Genomic DNA, 24,806 nt, shown 5'->3' on the forward strand with positions numbered 1-24,806 from the left:
CCACCCAGCATGAGGCTTGCCTGGCTGCACTAGCTTCCTGCTTTTGGATGGACCAGAAGTTCAAGGGTGCAAATGAGAATATAGCCAAGCCTTGAACCAAAGCTGAGATTGTAGCTGGCACCCGCATGGCCACGGGCTGGGCCCATATAGCTCCAGAACTGATCCGGGCACTGTGGCTGACTGGCAACAGTTAAGGAGGCCAGATTCCTTCACTTTGCCAATTCCTGGCCCAACTCTTGGGGAAATTGTTAGCGCAGCTCAGTATTTGCTATTTAAAGACTCCTCTACCTGTTGCCACTTGCACTTGTTCTGAAACAAGTGCTTAGTTACTTTGCTTTGCAATTGTGTGTGCCCTAGTTATAGTCAGAGGAACAGCGCACCCCTCCGCACCCCACCCCCAGGCCCTAGATTTAGCATCCATCCTCGCGGCCTCTCCCAGTCCCCAGCGCCCTGGGTGCACTGCCCAAGTCCCTGCCTTATGCATGTGAGACAGCGCCGCCCGCCTCCGCTTGTATGTCCGGTGTGTGTGTGTGGGGGGGGGCGAATTGCTCTGGTTCTCTCCACTGCCATTTCCATGTGCCTGCTGCTCCCTAACTTCAGCCTGGCCCTGCCCCCACTTCTTACGGAGGAGCTGGAGTCCAGGCAAGTAGGCTGGAGAGCGAGTGGGCAGTGGTCTGGTGTTGCTGGGTGGGTTGAGGGTGGGTATCCGAGTTTCGGGAAGTGGCACAGAGCTGGAGGGTGACTTTGTCTGTGACCGGAATAGTGATTGCCAAAGACCCCATAGCTCTGGAAAGGCAAAGCTAACTCCTGCCTTTTCAGAAATTAATATGGCCTGCCTTTGCAAAAGGTGTTTGATGCTTTAAAAGAAGAGTGTGATGAATACAAATAAATCCCATCTGGTAGGGAGGAGGTGGTGGTATCTGCCCCTGTGGTACACGGAAGTGTGTGCACAGCTGTAGCCAACTGCCCAAGCCAAGGCTGAAAATAATGCCGCCTCATTTAGGTGCTTCAAGGCCAGACATACATATGCAAAATGCAGGGACTATAAAATTTCCTCAAATGTAAAGGAAGTGAGGCCATTTTGTCCCCACTTGGCCTGGTTTGCGTTCCCCTGTGGTGCGGACGGCTGCAGCGAGAGGTCTGAGCCTTCAGCCTGCTGCCACTTTTGATGGCTGCAGAAGCAGAAGGGCTCATTAGAGCTGGTTTGGGGCAGCGGCAACGGCATGTGCTCTCATGTTCCCAGGGTTTGAAAACACCTGAGTGTTATAACTCTGCATTTGCAAAGCTAGAATTCTTACTTAACCTAGTACAAGTAGCGTGCAAGCACAGCGTTTTCTTGTAGTACTGAGGACCAGTGGATTCGTGATGGAGACATTTAATTCGAGGTCGTCTTTTATGTATTGAGGTTACCTCCGCCAGTGGAAGGGTTACCTGCAAAACAAACTTCCAACCTTTTTTCCCCTGGCTTCTGTAGGAGGGAACTCCTCTTTTGTCCCCAGTCCTAATTCTCTGACTTCCCAATGGAAATCTAGGGATGTTCTTCAGTGAACCTGTAATGAATGGCCCCCAGTACCGACTACTACATTCACCTGGACTTGGAATCATAGACTGTCTAAGCCTCTAGCCAACCTTCTTAGTTGAAAGATGGAGAAAGTGAAGTCCAGGTAGAAGTGAATTACCCAGTTATAGAGAGTAACCAACAGACTCAAGCATCCTGGTCCAGTGCTCTCAAATGGCCTCTTCTGTTGGAATGTTCAGATGTGGGATTCAGGCACCTGAGTCTATAACATGTGTGTGCAGGGAGTCCTCCAGAGATGCCAGTTAGCAGTATGCAGAGTTCTCCATCTTCTCTATTTACATGCATTGAAAGTTTTGTTCCATATTTCTGCCTAATATTTCTGTTTTGTTCCAAAGAAACTAGAAAATGGATAATTAACAATTCTGTCTGCTCAGTACATTCTTTTCAGTGATACTCTTAGTTGGAATAAGTTACATTACTTGTAGATGGAAGGTTAAGGGGGCACTTCTTGGGGGGTTCTCCCAGCAATTGTTCTGTTTCTCAGAACCAACAGGATTTGGGGAATTCTCAGGTGAACTGTCTCCATGCCTCAGTTTCCAAGGAAGATGGAGGCTTAATAGCCACCCACCATCTGATATCCAGATTAAAATCTCATTGCCACTCCTTTCCCAGTTCTCAGCCCTCTCGAGACCTTTGCTTCGTTTATACACGGCAGGAAATGAAGCTGATGTCAGTTCTGTCTTTAGCAGCTCCTCTTGGAGGACAGGTTTACTTTAGGTGCTTTAGGCGTCCTCCCCCTGGGAGAAAGATAGGCCCAACCTTGGGAGCCGCTAATGGAAAGTGGCAGTTAATCTCATTAGTGGCTCCACTTAGAAGCAGAGCCAACTACAAGATCAGGTCCTGAGGACTGGGCCGGGCTAAGTGGCTGCTGCATCCAGGAGGGGCGGGCGCTGGGCTGGCAGGGCCCTCGGTCAGGCTCGGCCAGGCTGTGGGGCGGAGATGATCTTTTACAAACCCTGATGGAACTGACGGAATCTCTGGAGCAGCCTGCTCTTCAGAAACCCGGAGCACCTGTTGGCTGAGCCAGAGAGTCAGCTCTTAGGACTCCTTCCTTCTCTCTCCTCCACCCCTGGTTTCACCTGTTCCGCCCCCTCATCCTGACTCCGCCTCATGGTTTTGGTTCCAGAAAACCCTCTTTCCTGCAGGCTGCCTCAGTCCAGGCCACCAAATTTGTCAGCTACCCCTATTCAGGGACCTGCAGAAACCTTCCATAGAGACCCCGTTATCCACATCTTAGCACAAAGATCACATTCGTGTGAATATTGTCATTGCCTTGTGGCTCAGTTTCTTTAAGCCAGGGTCCTGATAGGGTCACCCCACACCTCCCTCCACTGAGCACGCGGGGTGTGCCGTTGCCAGCTGCTCTCCTTGGGTCCCCCTCCTCCCACAGACGGCGGCTCTCTGAGCTGTTCACCCAGCCCTGCCGGGGCTGCTGGTTGAGGCCCTGTTGTGAGTCAGCCAGCAGACGTTTGACCTCGACCAGGTATGAAGCAGGCTCCTAGGTTCCCAGGGAAATAAAGAGGGAATGGATGGTCAGGGAAGGAAGCTGACACACACAGACGTGAAAAGACAGGCTTGGCTCCAACCACCTCACTAACTTAGAAAGGGCCCATGTAGGGCTTCCTGTTTCTCATTACGTTTGGGTGTGAGGAAAGATTGTATGCGGGTTTACTGTGACGTTCTTCTTAGCTAGTGAGTCAGCACATCAGTTTTTCATTTTGTTTCTTAAAAGATGAGACAAAGGTACCTTCCTCAACATGGTTAATATGTTAGTTGTCAAAGGGGTTCTGACAGGGCTGGAGCAGGGGCAGGGTCTGGGGCGCAGCTTACCTTTCTTACCTTTTGCTCTTGGTGTGGGGCTTGGAGTGGTTCGTGAGTGACGCATCACAGCCCTCACTCGGGGCACAGATCCAGTGACCCGGCTGTGTTGGGCTTCTGTGAATTACCAGCCGAGGTGCCCATTTTGCCTGGACAGGGCTTATTCATCTTGAATTGGACCTGGAAGGCATCTCTGGTCCCAGCCATCCACCAGCGGCTCTCGTTTGCATTCACATCCCTCTCTTCTCTCTGTCCTGTCTTCTTGCCGCCTTCTCCGCCTCCCCATCCTCCTCCCCCTGCAGGTTCACTTGCTGAAGGACCAGCTGGCTGCTGAGGCTGCGGCGCGGCTGGAGGCCCAGGCTCGTGTGCACCAGCTCCTGCTGCAGAACAAGGACATGCTCCAGCACATCTCGCTGCTGGTCAAGCAGGTGCAGGAGCTGGAGCTGAAGCTGTCAGGACAGAACGCCAGTAAGCGAGGGCCCTGCCCGATCTCACCTCCCTCTGTGCAGGCTCTGGAAGCTCGTATTCTCTTTCCTAAAGCTTTGGGTGGTGCTTTATTGGACCCCTGACCTGCCCTGATATTCCAGCAGAAAACAAAAGCGGCTCTGTTCATCCCGTCCATACGCTTCATGGAATTACAGAACGATGGGACCAGAGAAGATCTTGGCTGCCTTCTCAGCCAATGCCCAGGCTTGACCTTGAATGTCCCCGGGAGTCACCACCACAAGTTCACCTAGCCTATCCTCGATGGGAGCCTGGGCTCTGTACACCCAGAGGCTGCCTATTTCTTTCTCAGAGGCCTTTGCCAGCCCAGATGCCCTGAGCACCTGTCGTGCGCCTCATGCTCTCTGCAAGCTCACGGGAGACATCGGCCTGCTTAGTAGTTTACTCCATCTGCACTGTCACAACTCAGTAGCATAGAAAAGGCTGGTAGCAGCCTGTCAACTAAATGAACAAGGCAGAGGAGTAACTGGGCAGAGAGCTCTGCTGGTTAGCGGCAGAGGTCGCCTGGCTCCTGGCCTGAGATGCCTGCCTCTACACCCAGCCGCCTCCAGGCTGCACTGGGAAGTACCAGAAGGCAGCGCACCTCCATGCCTTCTTCTTGAGCTCATCCGTGGGTTATCTGCCTGCTGTAAGAGTAGGTTGGCTGTGGACCCACAGATACCCATTGGATCATCTCTGCTGCCAGGAACTAGTAGAATTTCATCACTCATTTAACCCTTATAGTGGTAGATGATGATGTGCCCACTTTACAGATGAGGAAATAAAGCTTAACTAGCTAGCCCACCATTACAGGACTAGCAAGGTGTGCAGCCAAGACTCAGACCCAGGTCTGATTGTATAAATGAATGCTTTCCCTATCATACCAGTAGTTCTCCCAAACTATCCTTTTCCAAAAAAAATGGATATTTCCAGATGCAATCCACAGAGCTTCTGCATTGGTTGATCTGGGGCAGGGCTGATAACTCTATTTTTAAAGTGGCTCAAAGGTATGGACTGGGATCCACTGTACTTCATCACTGTGGAAGCCACTCCGGAGACTAATTTTTCTTTATTGAGGCTCTGTTATATTCTAATTAATGACGCTTTAAAAGGCTGCATTAAACGTTACTGCATGCTTTTAACATAGCTCTTCAGTTTCTACCACACACCCCATTCAAGACTTTCACTGGCCTGCCCAGCTCATCATGTGACTATGGTTGCCCTGCCTTTACCACCTTCCCCAAGCGCCTCCCCTCCAGCCTGGTGCGTCCCTGCTGTGTGGGGTGGGCGGAAGGGCCGCAGAGATGCAGAACCGCTGTGAGGTGCTGCTCAGTGGTCCGGAGCGTTGCGGGTTGGGGGCGGGGGTCTTCAGAGGGTGGCTTCTAAACCAACCACCTTGCTAATGTCGCCCTCACCCTCTTGTCTCCCTCTCCAGTGGGCTCCCAGGACAGTTTGCTGGAGATCACCTTCCGCTCTGGAGCCCTGCCTGTGCTCTGTGACCCCACGACCCCGAAGCCGGAGGACCTGCACTCGCCGCCCCTGGGCGCGGGCTTGGCCGACTTCGCCCACCCAGCGGGCAGCCCCTTAGGTAGGCGCGACTGCTTGGTGAAGCTGGAGTGCTTCCGCTTTCTCCCGCCCGAGGACACCCCACCCCCTGCTCAGGGCGAGCCGCTGCTCGGCAGCCTGGAGCTCATCAAGTTCCGAGAGTCGGGCATCGCCTCGGAGTATGAGTCCAACACGGACGAGAGCGAGGAGCGTGACTCGTGGTCCCAGGAGGAGCTGCCCCGCCTGCTCAACGTCCTGCAGAGGCAGGAGCTGGGCGACAGCCTGGATGATGAGATCGCCGTGTAGGTGCCGTGGGACGAGGAGTCCGAGGCAGTGGCCGAGGTGTGGAGGGGCCGAGTCTGGCTGCTGCCCGGATAGGGGCTGCCGGCTAATGTGCACTGCTGAGAATACCCCGGGGCCCGGGAGCTGACAGTTTCAGAACAGGATTAGGATTCTGCTTTGGAGGGTCAAGTGAGGAAGAAATTGGATTCCCAGAGGTGAATCAGCTCCTCTCTCCTACTTGTGACTCCTGAGGGTGGGGGCAGGGCCTCTCAGAGCCCATGGCCTTGGGAGGGGGTCCCCCTTGAGGACCACCAGGCTGCTGAAGGACCTGCTCCCTGCCTGCCTGCTGCGTCAGCCGGCCCCTCCGCTCTGTCGTGTGATGCCCCGGTAGCCCCCTCGCTCTCTGCACGTCTGTGGTCCCGACTGTGAAGGGAAGCCATCGGTACCTTCTCAGGTACTTTGTGTTTGGATGTCAGGATGCTGCCAGTTGCCTGACTCTCCCCTGACCTTCATGGGAGGAACTCCTCCAGGCCCTTGCAAGATTGTAGAGGTTGGATGCTCTGGGCTATGAAGGACAGGCGCGTCCTTTTAGTGTGAACATGGGATTGGGATGTGTCGCACTGGGTAAGCCTTCGGATGAGTTGGATCTGAACATTTTCTCTAGCTGGACGTCAGGTGTTGCCTCAGAGACTAGGAGTTTAATATTGTTCAAGGCCCTTGCCGTGAAAGAAAGCCCAGGGGACGGACAACCCCTTTGCTGCCACAGATCACTTAGGCCTGATTCCTCAGTGTGGACGCCCCGTCCACCTCCTGCCTGCAAGCCCAGCTTATCCACGTGGAGGCTGGGAAGCTGCCCCCTTTCTCCTGTGTCCTGCCTCAGGGGCTGTGCCAGCTGAAGCTTTTGTAGCACTCCTGCCTCTATGAAAGCCTCAGAGACCTGGAGCCCCCAGCCTTACCTCTCAACCTGTTTGCTCCACTGGGCCGTAGTGGTCAGTTTTTACTGCAAAAAAAAAAAAAAAAAAAAAACGAATGCAGGCTGGTAGCTGAGACCGCTCAAGTTCACTCTTCAGAATCACTGCCACTTAAGTCAGGGACCACAGCCATATCACCGTTGCCCCGTCCTCTGTGGGTGCCTGCCTCGAGCACACCAGTGAACAGTGTCACGTGCAATTCTCTTTTTACCAGCTGGGCCTTGAATAGAGGTTACCACTCGGTACAACGGGCTGACGGGCAGTGAGGGCAAGCTTTCTTGTCCTCTGACTCCAGCAAGGCCAGAAGTGGCTGTTAACAGCTTTAAAGATGCCTGAAGAGAGAGCTGAGACATGCTGGTGTTGTGTGTTTGGGGAAATAAGTCTTTATCTTGGACAACAAGCTGCAGATCCAGACTGCAGTATTGTGTGAGGATCAATTGATAAGGATGCGGTTGCCCCAGAATGGAGTTCTCCAAGCCTGACGTGGCTTTATAAAACCTAGAAATGAAAGTGCAGGTCTTTTCTTAGAGCTACAGTTGGATTTCTTCTAGACCAGAAAGTCCAAATTAAAGGAAGTAAATGCAGCTTTATGTTAGCCTTCCTTGGTGCATTAGGCTGTCAGTGGAATAGGATGGGTGGGTGTGTGTATGTGTGTGAGTGTGTGCGTGTGTGCGTGTACATGTGCTTGTATAGACACATGTGTAGGGAAGGTGTAGACGTGTGCATAGGCTTGTGAGAAGTGACCAGAGAGAAGACAATGGAGATCTCCAGAGTGTTTGAATCAGCAATAGATTTGTGTTGTTTTCCTAATGTGCATTTAATTGGAGAGGAGTGGTTCTGTTTATTTTGTTACACTTGCTAATTAATCATTAGAAGTAGGTCCGGATACACGAGGGAAGGAAGGACCACGAAACCAAAGGAGAAAGATCAGGTTTCCAGTTTGGCTGAGCCCAGCTAACTTACAAAAACCTAACCCAGGCTTCCTTGAGTGTGGGACCTCTTAGCCCATTAGAATTTTGAGTGTTCAGGAGAGTGGAAGGTCTGGCTTCTCCAGGCCCACTGCCTACAAGCAGGGGCTGAGGACAGAGGCGGAGGCCAGTGGATTAGGTGACTTGGAATGTGGTAGCAGAGGGCTTGGATGGGGCAGGGAGAAGAGTGGGTGGGGAAGATAGTTTCTAAAAGGGTCTTGAGAAGCACGCAAAGGGAAAGAAGGAAGGAGATGGAGGAGGGGTTGAAGAATTGGAGAGACTGGTTGTCTGTGCTGCTGACTTGAGACCCTCTCAAGACCCTTGCCCTCAGGGTGCTCCACAGTGGTTTCCACCTGCCTCGTCCCCAGTTCAAGCCCTCCTGGAGCACTGGTATGTGTGTCGGCATCCTCCTCAGTGTGACCCACACCAGCACACACTTGGGGGTGTGGAGATGGAGGAGACAGAGGCCGGATCTAGGGGCCATGAAAGGTCACCAGCCACTGGGCAGAAAAGGGAGCGTTGCAGACCTGATTTCCGAGCGATGTCACCCTGTCCTCTCTCCTTGTCTCTTGCTCTGCTAACTCAACTCCTGCGCTCCTCTTTTTCATCCTACTACTCTGCCCTATATGGAGGACAAGTGGACACCAGGGGCACCTCCCTTATGGTACCTGCCCCAGCCTCTCCCAGGTGCCAGCAGACTCTTGGGCACACCAGGCTGTCACTGTTGTGGGGCCAGGAAAGAATTCCTCTGCACAGAATGGACTATATATTGGGATTGGAAATTATATTCCTTATATCTCTGCTTATACCAATGCTGTCTATAAAGCCTCTTCATAGTCTCATTTCTCTTAACTGCTCTTGTTTAGGGGTTATATTCCTTTTATTTTCTCCTTGCCTGACTGCTACCCCCTGTCCTCCCCTCCAGCCCTCTACTTCCTAAAACTGTGTGGCATTAACTCTGTTGGATCAACTCTCTGGGAAAAGATTCTGTTCATGTAAGTGCACTTACTCCCTGGATGTTGTCACTAGTCTAGTGGCTTTTGCTAAATAAACCTTTCTTATTTCTAAAAGCTTTTCCATTGTCTTTTCTTGCTTCTTCCATTCTACCTGCTCCTTCTCTCCCCCTGACTTCTCGCTACTTCCCAAGCCCGATGGCATCAGCTCTGTGACGCATGGTTCCCAAGGGTGTGTGCTGTTTAGAAAGAACTCACATGTTCCCTCAGGGAGGGGAGGAGCCGGTGCCTTCAGTGGCAGTTTATCCAGACCAGCCTTGCCAGGATGAGGTTATACCAATGGTTCTTACCTGGGGGGCGATTTTGCTCCCCCAAAGGATGGAAGTTTGGCGATGTCTGGAGACGCCTTTGGTTGTCACAACTCAGAAGGACGCTGTTGGCATGTAGTGGTTGGAAGCCAGGGGTGTTGCTAATACTCTACGATGCACAGAACAGCCCCTACATCAAAGGATTATCCAGCCTCAGAAGTCAGTGGGGACCAGGCTATACCCATTTTTTTTCAGACTCTCCCAAACCCAGGTCTTTTCAGACTCCAAACATCACTGAAATATATTGACCATGTCAGCAGATTTTGAGTGCTTAAAGAAGTACCTCAGAGATATTTTCAGATATAATTAAGACCATCAGGATTATAGTTTCACTGACTCCTTGACTCAGTGTCTGAAACACGTAGCTGGTGGGATTCTGAATGGGCCCATTCCAGGAATGTCCATACCAGAGACGAAACAGGCTTCTTCCCACACCTGCCTGGAAGGATCATGGTGTCGTGGCAGCACGGCTCAGCAGAGGAGCCCTGGCTCGCTGAGATGTGGGCTTTCCTGCAGGGAGTGGAAGGGGAGGAGGAGTGCTGGCGAAGAGGGGTGTTAGAGAAAGAAATAAGAAGCTGCAGGAACATCATGGAAACCAGAGTACTTTAGCCAGAGTGTGTAGCCATTTTGCAGGAAGAGGTTTTACTAAACCTGAAACCGTGTTGGGCCCAGGCCTGAAAGAAAGTTTGGAGGGTCAGATCAACCAGGTTCACATGCCCTCTGCCCTTTTCTGGCTGAGTGAATGGAACTGGGCCTTATTTTATCATCTGTAAAATGGGGATACAGTACACCCCAGAAAGGTATAATGAAGAGTAATTGAGATTGCATTTTAAAAGCACCCAGCAGAGTGCCTGGCAGTGGCCTGGGGCACACACAGGACAGTTTACCTCCCAGTTAACTGGGAGGGGGAGGCCTTGCCGGTGCTGGTCAGGGCAGTTGTGTGCCGGGAACATTTTCTGCTGTGCTGAGACTTTACTCAGAACCCTGTACTGAGAAAGCTACTGGGGTCACAATGGTGCTACATGGAATGTGAAAGGTGGAAAGTACATTGTCCTAAGGGAGAAAACAGTTTCAGCCCCTGCCAGGCCGTGATTAGCACGTGCTGTGGCCCTTGGACTCAGTCCTTGGCCTTTGGCTGGCTTCCCCTCTTTTATTAACTGTGTTCTGTGCCTGTGGTGTGGATGCCCTGGAGGAGGGGGTGAGGCCAGGGGAGTGATTCCTCTCCCGGTTCTCCCACAGACTGAGTTGAGACCATGAGCAGCCTCCTCGACTCCACTGGTGTCCCCCTTTCTGTACCTCCTCGGGAGCCGTGTCAAGGGGACACACGTGCACAGCAGCATGTATAAGGAGAAGCCTTCTAGGGCTCAGGTGGCTTTTCCACTTAGGGAAACAGGAGTCAGTGAGGACTAAAGACTTGCCAGAGTCACTCATCTGCCCCCTCAGGGAACAGGGCCCTGGGAGCAATGGAGTAATGTCAGGGCCGCCTGTAGACCACCCTGCCCTGAGCGGGTGGGCAGGACCCTGCGTGTCCTGGCTCCTGGCCAGCTGGAGCCTGCCTGTCAGGGAGACTCTGGGACTCCGGCTGGGTGGGAGGAGGGTGAGGAACAGGGGACGGGTGCGGGGCTGGGAGTGGTCTCACAGCGTGGGACCGGGACCTGATGGGCAAATGATACTTAGCAGGACAGTAATAAGTAGAAGCACCTCTGCTAAACCAAAAAGTGAGGCTTCAGGAAGACTTGCTGTATGACCACTGGGAGGGTAAGGGGACATCCTCCGCCCCAACCCACTGGCCAGCCCGTGGGGAGGCAGAAACAAGAGGAGGGTTGGTGTCGGGGTCCCTGAAAGGAAATGCCCCCTCACAGTGAAGCGACCCACGAGTCATCAGGGAGATGAGAGGTAAATGAGACCATCAAGCATTAAGCTTTTTTTAAAACCGCATAACATATGAGCAAAACATATGTCCTTGCTGCATCCCCGATGCTCATCCATGTTCTGGGTCAGAGCTGGCTGTGAGGTTTGCTCAGAAATGGAGTAAGAGTCAGGACTGTCTGCTGGGACACTTCCTGGTGATAGGAAGCAGCGTCTTCACATGTTTACCTGGCCTTTTGACACGACTCAGCAGAGTCATGTAAAGCTGTCCCCTGGGTCAAAAATGATTGTGTTCTGCCTCAGCCAGAGGTGTCACTTCCAAGTGAAGGATGGTGGTATACGTGGTGAGGAGGGGCCCCAGCCCCGTTTGCCTCTTTTCTGCCTTATGCACAGGGCATGTTGTCCTGTCCTTTCCAGCCCTCAGAAGATCTAACATCTCAGAAGATTTCAAACTGTGCAGAGATCCTGCCAATGGGGCCTTCCCCATGCCAATAGGAAAGGGCGTTCAACCCTTCTCCCTCACTGTGGGCTCTCCCCCGATGCGGGGCAAGGACCAGTCACAGAGGGACCAGCAGGAAGGCCCAGGTTCTCATACTTGAGCTGCACCTGGAGGGCGATTAGAACACAGATGGCCAGGCCCACCCCCAGAGTTTCTGATTCAGTTGATCTGAGAGGCGTGGGAGAATTTCATTTCTAACAAATTCCCTAGGGATGCTGACATGGCTGGTTTGGGCACCTCCCTTGGAACACCACCATTTTAGGGGATATTCTCAAACTTCAGGTATTGTCTTTAAAAAACACAGAAACAGAGAGACAGAGAGAGAGAGAGAGAGGCAGGCCTAGTGTTTCTAAGCCACTATTAGCAGGAGGAGGAATGGGATGGGTACCAGGGACTGGGAAGGATAGGTGGTGCAGGGTGACCTCAGACTGGACGGAAGGCTGTCACTACCTTTATTGACGTCTCTCTAGAGACATAAATAGGCATCGTCCCTTATTTACCTGAAGGGTCCACTAACAAGACAGCTGCCACCAGCCAGCAGGATTACTTGAAAGCCTGGCAGCTGCCCGAGGAGAGCCTGTCCCCCGGCCGGGCCTTCTGCTCCTTGCCCCAGAGGGCTTTGAGCTTGCGGTAGTACACCTTGCAGCTGAAGCCCTCCTTGAAGCCCCCCTTGATGTGGCTCTTGAGGGAGTGCAGCGTCGGGTACATCCGGCAGCAGGCCACGCACTTGTAGCCGGTCTGCTGGGCAGGGTACCACCTGGAGGCTGCCAGGATGTCCTGGGATGTGATGGAGTCCGTGGAGTCCAGGCCGTGCCTGAATTTCTCGGTGGCCTCCTGGGAGCAGGTGTTCTCTGGGGAGGAAGACGACGAGCAGATGCTCTCAGCCACGTCCTCGGGGAGGCAGTTGTCCCCCTTGCCCTCGTCCCTCTGCACCTCCGGGAAGCTGTAGGCCTCCAGGTGGCTCTTTTTGTCCTTGCAGACAAAGTAGCTGTAAGGGGAGAACCAGGGCCGGTAGATGATACAGTTCTGCCTCAGCTGCTCCCCGTTCAGGGGGTCCCCCAACATGCAGTCTGCAAAGGAAAGGGCTGGGTCTGAGCCTCGGGCCAGGCAGAGCAGTGAGGCTGGGGTGGCTGAGGCCACGAGGAGAAGCAGAGAAGTCAGGGGTTACCTGTGTCCCACCCTGAGTGCAGTTCTGAGAGCAGGCAGAGGGATGGGGCAGCAGCCTAAGGCATTCTTTCCTGCTGTTTGCTTTTCTACTGGGACAAATGGCAGTCTGATTTCTGGGTAGAGATTCCCCTTTAATCTCTAAGCCTGGGCATTTGTCAGGTGCGTCCCTCCCTGCGGACACCTTTCCTCTGCCTCCTCTCAGGGTAGACACAGGCGGCTTAGCAGACAGCCAGACCTCTGGCCGCCTGGAGTCCCTCTTTCTGTCACCAATGGTTGCGGCCATTTTTCTGGCCTCACTATCTGCCCGCAGCAGCCCATTCAGGCAGAAGCCGCCGTTCCACACCAGCGTGAGAAACAGGAGAGGAGCAGTAGGCCTCCATAAGCCCGCGGGTCTCTGCTAAGAGAAGGACCAGGCGGGAGGCTGCAGAGGGGAAGGCAGCAAGTGGCGATCCCACGCACAGGCGCACTTCCCCTACAGGAGCAGCCCCTGCCGCCCCAGCCTCGCAGGTGCGCCCACTCACGTCAGAGGAGGCCGCACCTGGTGAGAGCACTGTGTTGCGCACCCCGTGCCGGAGAGTGCTGCTTTGGTACTGGGGTAGCAGGGCCTGAGCTGGGCTGGATGCCTCAGTGGGTAACACAGTCTTTGCAATGTCTGGGTTACAGAAGAAACACTGGTGAGCTGAGCAAGGTTGAGAGTCCTCTTCTTGGGACCCCTACTCCTCGCCCCCTCTACCCAAAACATACCTAGGGGTTCAACCTTAGTACTTTAAGACATTGCAAAGCTGACATAGGACAGTGACCTCTCTTGCACCCAGATAAACAAAGCTATTCTGGATGACCTCCTGGGGAATTCCAAATGGGCTGGTTTCATTGAGACCCAGAAAAGATCCTCTCCAAAGGAGAATTTAAGATGTGGACCAGGTGACAGCTTTCTGCCTGGCCCGTCTATCTCTTCACTCTTGCAGCTCTGTGCGTCTGTGTCTTCACTCTGCCTTGCAGACCATGGGCACTCCCCAGCACTCGAGGGCCCAGGAGAGGGAGTCTGGTCATGGGCCGCATAGCTATGTTACATGAGCCCTTTGAGGATGTGAAGCTGGTTTCTCTGATTGAATCATCTCTCACCCACAGCCAGAGAGTGTTCAGGCGGACCCTAGCTGCCTGATGGCTGCTAACACTTGGATTAAAAAACTGACTTGCCTCAAATCCTGGAGCAGTAGCTGTGCTCAGTTTGGGAAATAGATGTGTGAAAATGTCCTATGTATGGGCACATGGATGTTCAGGGGAACCTACTCCACAGAGCAGTGCTTCTCAAACTTTAATGTGTGCAGGAAGCACCTGGAGCTCTTATTAAAGATGCACATTCTGGTTCAGCAGGTCTGGGGTGGGGCCCTAAGTGATGCTGATGCTGCAGCTCCATGGACCATGCTTTGAACAGCAAGTCCTGAGGGCATTCAGCTTTATTCCACGATGCACTCATGCTCATCAGTTACCCCACCTCCTCTTAGCTTCCTACTGATGGACTAATGTTCTAGTGTAGACGTTCTCCAGCTTGTCAAAACAAGGCTAAAACTAGGACACACTCCTCACATAGACAGAGTGTCACCTTGAGACTTCATGCAGATTCAGAGGGGGAATCAACTTGACAATAAATGTTTCCCGCATCCTTCCCTTGCCAGAAATGAATAAATGGCAGGAACGACTCACCACGAATGCAGCATTTTGAAAAATAACTTTCTCCCCATGTATAATTTGACTTTCTCACTAAATTGTTCTCCTGTAGCATGATCTGGTAGAGTACTCAATTAAAAGCTTCGAAAAGAACCACATTTTTGTGGCCCTGGTGGCACCAGAGTTTACCTGGCAAGCTGGTGGCACGTGAGGATATGATACCAGGAAAAGTGCTCAGGACAGAGGAAGAGATTCGAGGTCCTGAAATGCTGAGGAGTGAGAAGTTCTCCATATTCTGACTACCGTAGGGCATGGAGATCACACACACACACCTGCTCCCAAGAGAGCAGTTGGGTTGTCCAGACGACAAACATTCTAAGTGCAGTTGACATCACAAGAAGGCCCCGTGGTTCCAGTCACCAGCGAGGTTATCCCTTTCAAAGATGGATGGAGTCTATTGCAAGATTAAAAATGTTGAAGATCATTTTGACTTGTCATTCGTCAGAGGCCTGTCTTGATGGAGAGTGCCCAGAGAGGAGAAAGGATATAGTAGAGATGTGACTGTGATGTTATCTGTTTGCCCCTCTGTTCTTTAGTGTCACTTTCTGTCTGTTTCTGTCACCACCCTCAGCTCTGGGGTCCTCTGTCCTCTCGGAATGACCTCCTTGCTTGGTTTTTCATCTGCCTAACCTCTGCTTTAGTTTCTGGTTTTTTAGTTTGGAATATATTTTTTACGTTTTCTTTGGAAATAATTTCAAACTTACAAAAAGTTGCAAAAATAACAGTACAGAGAACATCCATGTATCCTGTGTCCAGGTTTTCCTGCCATTAACATTTCACTCCATTTACTTTATCAGCTCCCTCCTCCCTCTGTGTGTATGTGTATACATTTTTTCCCCTGAGGTATTTGAAGGTAAGTGACAAATACAGTGTCCCTTTGTGCCTAAATATTTCAATGTACTTCCTAAGACTAGGGACCAGATACTCCTTTAAATGGTTGGTGCTGTTTATTTTTAGCAAATGACTAAAACACACATGGGTGGCTTGCTCAACACCATTTTGCTCATTATAAGCAATTTGCTGGTAGACTGTGAATTCAGAGTGGCAAGGTTGCCTCTTCTCTTGCTCCGTTTTTGTCAAGTAACAACGTAGCCCGCCAGAGGGATGAAGAGTGAGGGTGAAAGATGAGCTGAAGGTGCCCCATTCTAGATCCTCACAACTGGATCCATTCAGGCCTTTAGACCTAAAGGTGGATAGGTTTGTGCTGTGTGGGAAAGCTCTGGCCCACTCTGTAAGGAGCAGCGTGTGAAGCAAATCTGGGTAAGCGTCTGCATGTGAGAGCCCAGAGTTGTCTGTATTTGTGCTTAGTTCCTAAACGTTTACAGGACAGCGTGGAGAACGTGATCTCCTTGTGTGCCTCCCTCACAGCCTGGTTTGGAACGTTAGAATGAGTTGGGGTGTCAGTTGACGCCCTGTGCCTCGGCACCTTTCAGGGTACTGGTGATTTCAATTGGCCGTCGTGGTGCAGAGAATGATCATGGGTCTGGGAGTCAGCCTGAGGGAGTTTAACCCCTGCTTTGCCATCAGCTCCCTGTGTGGTGCTAGGCAGACCTTTTGCTACCTGGTTTTCCTATTTGGTTAATCTATGCACACCTTTCTGGTCTAAAATCTAATGATTTACTTGTGAAAATGAGACAGCATGGTAATGAGTGATGCACACGGGATCCCGAAGACTTAGCATTTCTCCCCGCCTTGGCCCATTCCATTCCTCCCACTGCCAGCTGGGAACTTCAGATGTACTTAGTATAAAGGGGGCTCGGGATACTGGGGGAAATACGGGAGGTTGCGTCAGTGCCTGTTTGTAGAGATTTTAAAATGCGAGTCTGTTTTGGTTTAGTTATTTAAAGTGTGTGGGAGCCTGGTCATCCAGGTTTGTTGTACTCCGCACAGCAGGACCCCTGTCTTGCATGCTGTATCCTCTTGGTATGTTATTGCTGGTGGCCCAGGCAGGAGGTGACACTCCCAGAGTGATCGGTCACTACATAAAATCTCTCTCTCATTTGTTTCCCACCTGCTTTCCGAGCCCCTTTCTCGGACAGGTAAGATACCGTCTTTCTTACGGATGACTTACGTCCCCAGATGCTCACCTCTGCTTGGCTATGTGCATGCTGGGGGTGTGCTGTGGGGAGGGCCAGCTGGCTGGGTTCCAGTCACCTTTCTTTCTACCATCACCATTATTTTCTGAACTACTAGGCCTCTAGTCCTGAGGAACGGAGGGGCAGTATGGGGGTCATTAGTGCCATCAGCAGGAAAGGGGCTCATGGTCCACCCCTCTGATGTGGAGATGAAGGAAGCCCCAGCCAGAGTCCTACTTTGGAGAGAAAGGCAGCTTCTCCTGCACTGACCTCCAGAGCCCCTGTGGACCACTCCCAGAGAAGGGGGTTTCGGGTGGTTTTTGTAAATGGAAAAAGGCTTTGGAATAGCTTCTCTACAGTGTCAGCCCACAATGCAGTCAGTTTTAAGTGTTCATTTCAAAATTCAATTAAACTAATTTATTAAATGCCTACTATTGTGCAAGGCCCTATGCTGAACATTACAGACAATATATATCACTTAAGATCCTATGTCCCATCAGGGAGCTTACCATGTAGTCATAGAGACAGGTGTATCTACCAGGAAGACAGAGAGTGGTAAAGAGAGTGAATGATGGGCTGTTTTTAAGTTACTTAAGAATTGAGTGTATACATTCTGAAGGGTAGAGAACCAAGAAGGGCAGGAAAACTACAGTGCTGCACGATCCAAAAGCTATTTATGTTTATTAGAACATGTTTCTCAAAGAATTATAATAAAAAGGGCTCACAATTTACAAATCACTGCCAGGTATTTTTGGTTACACTTTTAGAAATGAGTGTGTCTGCTCTGAAAATTCACACTAAACCGGTGAGGAAACTGCCACAGAACTACCTGAGCCGGGAAGTGACGGGGACTGGCCTTCTTCCCCAGCCTTCCTCCTTCAACACTGGCTCTGTTTTCCTGGTGGCCTGAATGCTTCTGGTTTAGGGGGAAATCATCAACTGCATTAGTCTCCAAGGGCTTCCCTGCTAGTTCACAGAGTTCATGATTCAAAAATTAGCGGGATGTGGGATGTGGGATGTGATAGGGAAATTATGCAAAAGTGGATGACAAGGCAAGATACACCCTCTCAGGAGAAGACTCAAGAGTTGACACCCCTGTTGTGGGACAAGCTGGGAAGCCCCGCTAGTCGGGTGGGCCTGCACCTGGAACCCAGCCACCCAAACCAGGCTCTGTACCCTGCATCCCAGGGATGCTCGGGTCGAGTTCCCAGTGTGTCTCCCACGGTGGTGTTTTCCCTCCACCACGTGGGTGAGGGGCAGTTACGGAGGTGAAGACTGGGTTCATCCACAGAGGGGGATCTTCACTCTTCCCCCAGCTTCCTCCTGCCACCCAAAGAGACCCTTAGAATATGGCTCATCAAGGTAGTTGGCTCGGGGGGGAGGGTATAGCTCAGTGGCAGAGTGCACACTGAGCATGCATGAGGTCCTGGGTTCAATTTCTAGTACCTCTATTAAAATAAATAAACCTAATTAAACCCCCTCCCCAATTAAAAAAAAAAAAAAGATGGTTGACTCAGAAGGGATGACTCTGCTTAAAACCACAATAAAGAGAAATGCTTTCTGAGGCCCAGGATTCAGCAGTGCAGGGCAGAGAACTGCTTTGTACAGAAGTTCAACAGAAAAAAAGGTACACCCTGACTTCAGTTACTCTTAGGATGGCTCAGCGAGGACAGTCACTTAGCAGAGGTGTTGACAAGGAGAGGAGCCCATGACCAAATGTAATCTCTCCTCCATCCAGATTGATAAAATGTCTAGAGCATTCAGTAAGGACAGCAACCTCAAGTCTGCTTCCAAGGCCCCAGAGTGGATCTGGCTACACTGAGGCCCGGGCTGGATTTCCAGGTGGGAAGAGGCCCTGTGCAAGTGTGTGGACAGCGCAGTTTAGAGCCCTGAGCTCCGGCTGTTCCAACTGCAAACCTTGGAGCTGCTGTAGTCTGGGCCTCCACAATTCTCCATCTCCATCTGCAAAATGGGTCTGGAAATTCAATTTAAGGCATTTACTGAGCACCCACCACGTACCAGACCCAGGCTAGCTGTCAAGGACGCAAAGATGAGGGAGACATGGTCTCTACCCTGCAAGCGTTTATAACCTAGTGGGTCTCCTCCCAGCCCTCAGCCCTTTGAGTTAATTGTTCGAGCCAAAGAGAGATCTCTGGGACGAGACTGTCCACGAGGCATATTTAGGCAGCTGTTCCGTGCAAGGCAGGGGAAGTCATGGAAAGAACGCTGAGCTTTGGGTGAGAAAACCTGAGTTCTGGTTCCAGCTACACCGGTAATTGGCCTGGGACCTCTGGCCTGGCAGTTCGTTGCTGTGAGCCCTGTCTTCATCATCTACAAATAGAAGTCGTACTGTGCCCCACTTCACTAGGTTGTTGGGAGGGTCAAGTGAGCTGGTGCACCTCCTGCTTCCTTGGCACCAAGTGCGTGTCCATTTGTGTGTGAGCTGGCCTGAGCCACCACTCAGCATCTCCCTGTGTGCAGCTGGCCCGTCTTCCCGAGTTCCACCCCAGGAGAAGTGAGCATTTTCCATGGAGAAAATGAGCTACACACGTGGCTTTTCAGCAGGGAGCTTCCAACTCCAGGCCTCGTACTTGCCATCCCTCCACCAGCTTCTGCCCCAGTGCCTGAGTCAGAGAGCTCAGCGTGTGCTCACGGCAACGGGAAAAAATGTCACATCGCATTGCTTCACCCTCGTTTTTTTCTTTACCTCAAAGGGCCTGGTGACCCCACAGTAAGGGGTTAAGCCATGAGTCAAGGAGGCAGATTTAAAGGGATAAGTTAGCTCTTTTGTGGCTAGAGTTCGTCACTGATTAACCTGGGCGAGGCAGAACTAGAATTTCTGGTCCTATGTCCCACCCAGACAACTGGATCGGAAGGTCAAGGGTGTCTTTGCTGGCTCTTTGTTGACTGTTTCCAAAGCCTTATGCAGTTACAAGTTGTGGGCGTGGTATAAGGAGGAGACAAGCAGTGATGGGGTTGCCCCCCACTCACCATTTCTCCGTCTGCCCTGTTTGTTCGTAGTTGACCACAGCATGTTCGAGAACTTGAACACAGCCCTCACCCCAAAGCTCCAGGCGAGCCGCTCCTTTCCCCACTTGTCCAGGTCTGCGGCCCCCAGCTCTGCCACCCTGGGGCCTGTGGAGCCCGGAGGGCCAGGACTCTGGGCGGGCAGCAGCCAGCACCTCAAGAACCTGGGCAAAGCCATGGGGGCCAAAGTGAATGACTTCCTGAGGAGGAAAGAGCCCTCGGGCCTGGGCGGCGTGGGCACAATGGAAGTCAACAAGACGGCAGGGGCCCAGCTGGCCGGCGGGGCTGACGTGGATGACGGAAGGTGAGTGCACCCCACCTCCTGCCCTGACACCCCCGGTTCTGTGGACCCCCTGGAAGAGGTCTGCAGACAAACTGTAATGTCTTGGGAGAATGACCCCATGGAAGGGACATGAGGTGGTCACATGAAGAGCAGCTGAAGGGTCAGGCGACGTTCGTGGGAGCTGGCTTTAGTCTCCATCTCCATGGCAAACGTTTATCGAGTGCCCATCACATCCTAGCCCTGAGCTACGCTTCAGCTGCATTACTTTACCTAACCCCACAACGGCCCTCTGAGGTAGATTATATTATTTCCATCTTGCAGACAACACAAGTGCAGAGAGGTAGTATCAGGTGCTTAAGGTTACCAAGTTAGGGACTGGCAGAGCTGGAGTCAAACCCAGGGATTGCCCAGAAGCTCCCCAGGGGGACTCTGACCCCCCAGCCACACTGGAGGAGCCCTGTGCTGACTGTTGGTAGTAGAGAAGCCAGCATCTGGCAGAACCCCCTGGACAGGGGAGGCAGTCGCCCACTGTGGCAGCCCTCCCGTTTCCGGGCCTTGTTTTAAACACCTGCGCTCCCCAGGTGGGGGTGCACTTTTTAGGACTGTCGCATAGGTTCTGATGTGACACAGTTCACTGGGGGTCCTGGCGTTAACGCTGCTGCTCTGAACACTGAGTGAGGGTGGGACAGGCCAAAAGCGGTTTGCACACAAACTGCTGAAACTCACACACTAAACCAAAAACGAGAGGCCGGAGCATAAAGCGCTCCTGGGGTGGGTGGGTTGAAAGTGCAGGTGGAGTTAGAGAAGGGAAGACGCACTGGGGACTGGTGTCCCAGCATCCTTAAAGCACATGCCTCTCTGTCGTCAACCTTACAGATCAGCCCTGCAAGACACATTCCCTCGCCTGGATCCTCCACCTCCCATCACCAGGAAGCGAACCCCACGAGCCCTGAAGACCACCCAGGACATGCTGATTTCATCGCAGCCTGTCCTAAGCAGTCTGGAGTATGGGACTGAGCTGTCACCTGGGCAACCCCAGGACTCCCATCCCGCTGCCCAGCCCAGCCCAGCAGATGCTTCACAGCCAGAGGCCACCATGGAAATGGCGGACAGGGGCGAGGCTCTGCCCAATGGAGAGTTTTCCCTGTCGGTACCTGACCTCATCCACAAAGACAGCCAGGACGAACCCAAGCTAAAGATGACTGAGGGCAGAAGGGCCTCTTCCCCTGGCCTCATCGAGAGAAATGGCCTCAAACTCAGCCTGAGCCCCATCAGCCTGGCTGAGTCCCTGGAGGATAGCAGCCTGCCTCCTCGGGCACGGACCTCCAGCCTTGACAACGAGGGCCCTCACCCAGACCTGCTGTCCTTTGAGTAGAGCTGCTTCTGTCCTGCTGTGCGCTCCCTTCCCTCTACTCTCCCCTCAGCCGTGCACCCAGGCCCTTGCCCCAGCCCCAGCCTGCTGTTTGCCCTCCTCGCACAAGGCACCAGCAGGGAGCTGATTCTCCCTCATGGGCTGTTGCAGGGCCAGAAGCCACAAGTAGCCCTACTTCTAGGGTCCATCTGTGGGATGGCAAAGGGACTCAGGTGCCATCTCGGTTCCCCTGGGTGCTGGCTGCAGCTCTTGGATAGCAGAGCGTCATGGCTCCTCACTGACTGCAGGACCAGCAGCCCAAGATGAAGGATCTTGCGGGAATTCTCTTTGCCTGCCTCCCACAGGCTGCCTACTCTTCTCCTTCCCAGGCCCTCTGGGTTCCTTCCTTCCCTTCCCTGGGGGCCCAGCGTCCTCCTGCCTCAGGGGTAATCAGGCTGGAGGAGGAATTGTGGGTTTGGCTTGATGATGGGCCCAGACCCGGAAAGCCACACACCCTGAGCACAGCCCAGTCACAGCTCCTCCTGGTCCCAAGAAAACGCAAGCCCCTGGTTGTCCCCTCACCTCTACCTAGGTGGATGAGGGCCAGGGGAGAGGCTTCCCAGGCCTGAGACCTCGGGCAGCCTTGTCACCCAGGGTTCACAGGGTGTTACTCATCTAGCCACATGGCGAACATGGTGAGCACTCCCAGAGTAGGGGGCACAGAGCCAGCCACCGAGAGCGCCTGCCCAGAGTGTGAGTCTGGAGAGGCACCGAGGAAGCAGATGCAGCCTGCTACACTCGGGCTTCCCTTGCTGTGCGTGGGGACAGGACCAGGCAGGCCGCAGCAGGAGCAGCAGAGCAAGTTGCGATCCTGTTTGGGGGGAGGGCCCAGGAACCTAGCACCCAGGGAGCTGGTCCCCGAGAACCCAGAGCAGTAGTGGAGATGGCAGTGTGGCAACCAGGATGTGAAAAGAGCCATTGTCGGGGCTCCTAGCAGCCTCTCAGGGGCCCCACCACCTGAGATGCAATTGTAGGGTCTAAGCATGGTAAGTGCGAGAACCAGGGTGGAGAGTGTGAGAGGTTGGAACGCAGTGAGAACCGCGGGGCAGGCTGCTTTTCCTTAAGTAGAAAGCACTCTGCTCTCCTGCAGAAGGTTCCCGCCCCGTGCCTGCCTCGGGGTCTTTGTGAGGGACTGACCTGGTTCACCCAGCCCCGCTGGCTCCTGCCCTCCTGGGTTAACCCACTTTTGTGTTCCTGTCTCCTACCAGGGGTCCTGTCGTGCTGTCTTCCTGTGGCCAGGAGACCCTGTCGGGGGCTGATCCCCACCCTGGGGGCCTTTGCAGCAAGGAGAGAACAGGCCTTTTCTTGAGCAGAGCGGCTGGTCCCAGGAGAAGGCTGGGAGTGGCCTGTCTGGCCAGGGTGGGCAGTCTAGCAGTCCTCCTCCTGTGATTCCTGCCACCTCCATTTTCTATTCATTGTTCCACTTCCTACCCTGGGGGCCCCAGAGCTCATTTCCCACTTCACCCAGTCACCCCATTTCTGTTCCCGTCCCCACCACCTCTGCCATATAAAGTGTCCAAGCTAACTCCTGCAGACCTGGGAGCCTCGGGACCCCCAGGCTGAGGCTGCCTTCCTGCATCCTTGCTTCTGCAGCCGTGCGCATTGCCACAGCTCGCCCACCGCCTCCCCTTCCACCCCGTCTCACACAGCGGAGCCTTGTTTCACCGTCCTCAGGAGGGTCCAGGCACGCCGGGTGCCATGGTGAAGTGAGCAAGGCTGTTGCTGAATTGAGTAGATCGTGACTTACTCCAGGAACAGCACAAGGATTTGGGGACCTGTGAGTTTTTCCAGAATGGCTTGGGGTTCTGCACAAAATGCAGAGCTGGGGGCCGGGGGCAGAGAACTATAAACACACGTGCTGGGAGTAAGCCCAGTTTCCCCTGCGCTTCCACACCAGGAGCTTGGTTTGCTTCTCTGATGGGAAGCTTACCAGGTACCTGCACTCTGGGCTGCTCCTCCGCTAAGACCAGGGTGGCTCTGGCCAGGTGATACTGTAACCGTAGGTTACAGGTTGGGGGGCCAGGCTGCCTTAAGCACCTTGCTCTCTACGCCACATCCAGCCTCCGATGAAGTCCTGGCCCCCCGACCCGGGATTAGCACAGGGGTCCTACCAGGCTTTCCCAGGGCCACTCAGATTCATGTCTGGTACCAGATAAGGGTCTGTGGGACCCTGCTGCAATCTCTAGCTGGCCTCTCTGATCACCTCAGCCATCCTTCTGCGGGGGGGATGATACTGCTACCAGGGGTGGGGCGAGGTGGGCGGGGACACTCTCTGAGGCTGAAATCTGGTCCTAGATGCCACAGGTAGTGCCGGTGCCTGGGGCTAAGCGTTACCCAGAGGCCAGCAGAACGACGACTTCTGTCCTGCTGAGGGTCTCGGCTCAGACCAGGCCTCTAGCCAAAGCCCCACCTGGCTTCCTGTGTCCATCTCGACAGCCTGAGCTCCCTGTGCCTGCAGCATGGCAGTCACCCCTCCCCACCTGACCACCCCCCGGGTCATGTCCCGTGCCTGCAGCATGGCAGTCACCTCCCCACCTGACCACCCTTCGCCATGGTGAGTCCGGCTTCTCTGAGTGGCCCAGTGTGCTCAAGGGCAGGGTACCGAGGAGGAATGAAAGGCCTGTCTTCTCTGTCCATGTAAGGAAGTCTTTTCTCTCCCCGTTGCTCACCCATGCCCTGTGTCCCCAGATTCAGCGGCAGCTTTACCCTGATAGATACAAGGTGAGCTTCCAGAACCTGGCAGGAGGGTGGCGTGTTCCCTGGCAGGGAGAGAAATGTGTCTGTGTTAACGAGTGTGGGTGACAGGAAGACGAACATTCGAAGAATCCATCAACTTTTAAAGAACAAAGAGGTTGGCCTCAGGCTGGGGGACGAAGGATACTACAGAGCTATTCTGAGGATTTTCTAGAGATTTTATATTTATATTTTTAGTAATTTTTCTGGTAGAAGGAAACCGTACAATAAAATCATTTGGTTTGATTTTGCTGGTTTTGTTTTTCTGTCCTGACTGGTGGGGCTTGGTTGGTCTTTCTGAAGCCTGACTTGTGGCATGGAGAGCATTGGCCTTTGCTTTGTGAGCCAGAAGAGGGAGGCGTGAGTAGGGTAGAAACATCAGGATGTCGGGCGCTGCCAGCAGACCTCCGGCCCGCGACTCCTGGGGGGAGCCGATCTCTGGGGATGCACCCTCGTTTGTGCCCTGACTAGCTGTCCACTGTGGAAGTCATTCTGCTTCCAACCTGCTCTACAGCTGATTCAGGGCATCATGTGCTCAGGTGCGACCCTCCCCATCAGGAGGAAACACGGAGGAAACTGGAGTGTCCACCAGATGGTCCTCTAGGTGGTGACTTAACCTGGGGTCCACCACAGCCCTTTTCCACCAAGTAGGGGACGGAGCTGGGTGTGCACGCAGACGCTCTTCAGAAAGGAACCAGAGCTGCCATCAGAGTCACAGTCCCTAGTAAGTGTCAGTGAAACACCCAAAGTTGCTGATGTGGGCACTTCCCCAGGCCGGAGTGACCCCGATGCTCCTTACTGAGAGAGCGTAGCTTGGAGCAGCACTGGCCTGAAGCCCCTTTGACCCCCTTGCTTCCCCCTGGTTGGTGTCTTTGGTGAGGACCCAAAGGACTCCCAGCTGAGAGTCAGCCAGACTTTTAACCCACTAAAAGGGAGAGTGTGGAGAAGAGACAGGAAGGGGAAGGAAAAAAGTCTGTTCTTAGGAGCCATACCCATTTCTAAAGGGGGAAGGATGGGGTCTGTCTGCCCAGCGCTGCCATTTGCCCC

General features: G+C 53.2%; 2 protein-coding genes across 8 annotated transcripts in view; one reads left to right on the forward strand and one right to left on the reverse strand.

Annotated features, from left to right (window-relative positions):
- C21H1orf226 (chromosome 21 C1orf226 homolog) overlaps positions 1-24,005 on the forward strand; it is a 281,417-nt gene extending 257,412 nt beyond the window's left edge. For 6 of the 7 annotated variants that reach the window (XM_074349719.1, XM_074349720.1, XM_074349721.1 and 3 more), the window contains 4 exons: positions 3,700-3,865; positions 5,316-5,468; positions 19,327-19,636; positions 20,492-24,005. In XM_074349719.1, the coding sequence (XP_074205820.1) occupies positions 3,700-3,865; positions 5,316-5,468; positions 19,327-19,636; positions 20,492-20,990 (1,128 nt within the window). In that variant the 3' untranslated portion in view covers positions 20,991-24,005. Of the gene's footprint in view, positions 1-3,699; positions 3,866-5,315; positions 5,469-10,594; positions 15,491-19,326; positions 19,637-20,491 lie in introns of those variants that run through there. The other variant, XM_010953765.3, reaches the window with a different exon arrangement.
- SPATA46 (spermatogenesis associated 46) lies at positions 11,879-14,462 on the reverse strand. Its single transcript, XM_010953768.3, has 3 exons — positions 14,360-14,462; positions 13,041-13,154; positions 11,879-12,405 (listed from the first exon to the last, which is right to left on the reverse strand). Exons 1-3 carry the CDS (start codon positions 14,460-14,462, stop codon positions 11,879-11,881), a joined length of 744 nt encoding a protein of 247 aa, XP_010952070.2.
- Positions 24,006-24,806: the final 801 nt, after the last annotated feature.

This window comes from Camelus bactrianus, chromosome 21 (assembly GCF_048773025.1).
Source record: "Camelus bactrianus isolate YW-2024 breed Bactrian camel chromosome 21, ASM4877302v1, whole genome shotgun sequence".
Taxonomy (NCBI): domain Eukaryota; kingdom Metazoa; phylum Chordata; class Mammalia; order Artiodactyla; family Camelidae; genus Camelus; species Camelus bactrianus.

Coding starts and splice junctions, on each gene's coding strand:
- SPATA46 (XM_010953768.3), bottom strand. CDS start 14,462: ATGGAGAACTTCTCACTCCTCAGCATTTCAGGACCTCGAATCTCTTCC. Junction 13,155..14,359: donor ACGTGCCACCAGCTTGCCAG/GTAAACTCTGGT, acceptor TCTGTAACCCAG/ACATTGCAAAGACTGTGTTA. Junction 12,406..13,040: donor CAACACAGTGCTCTCACCAG/GTGCGGCCTCCT, acceptor TTTCCTTTGCAG/ACTGCATGTTGGGGGACCCC.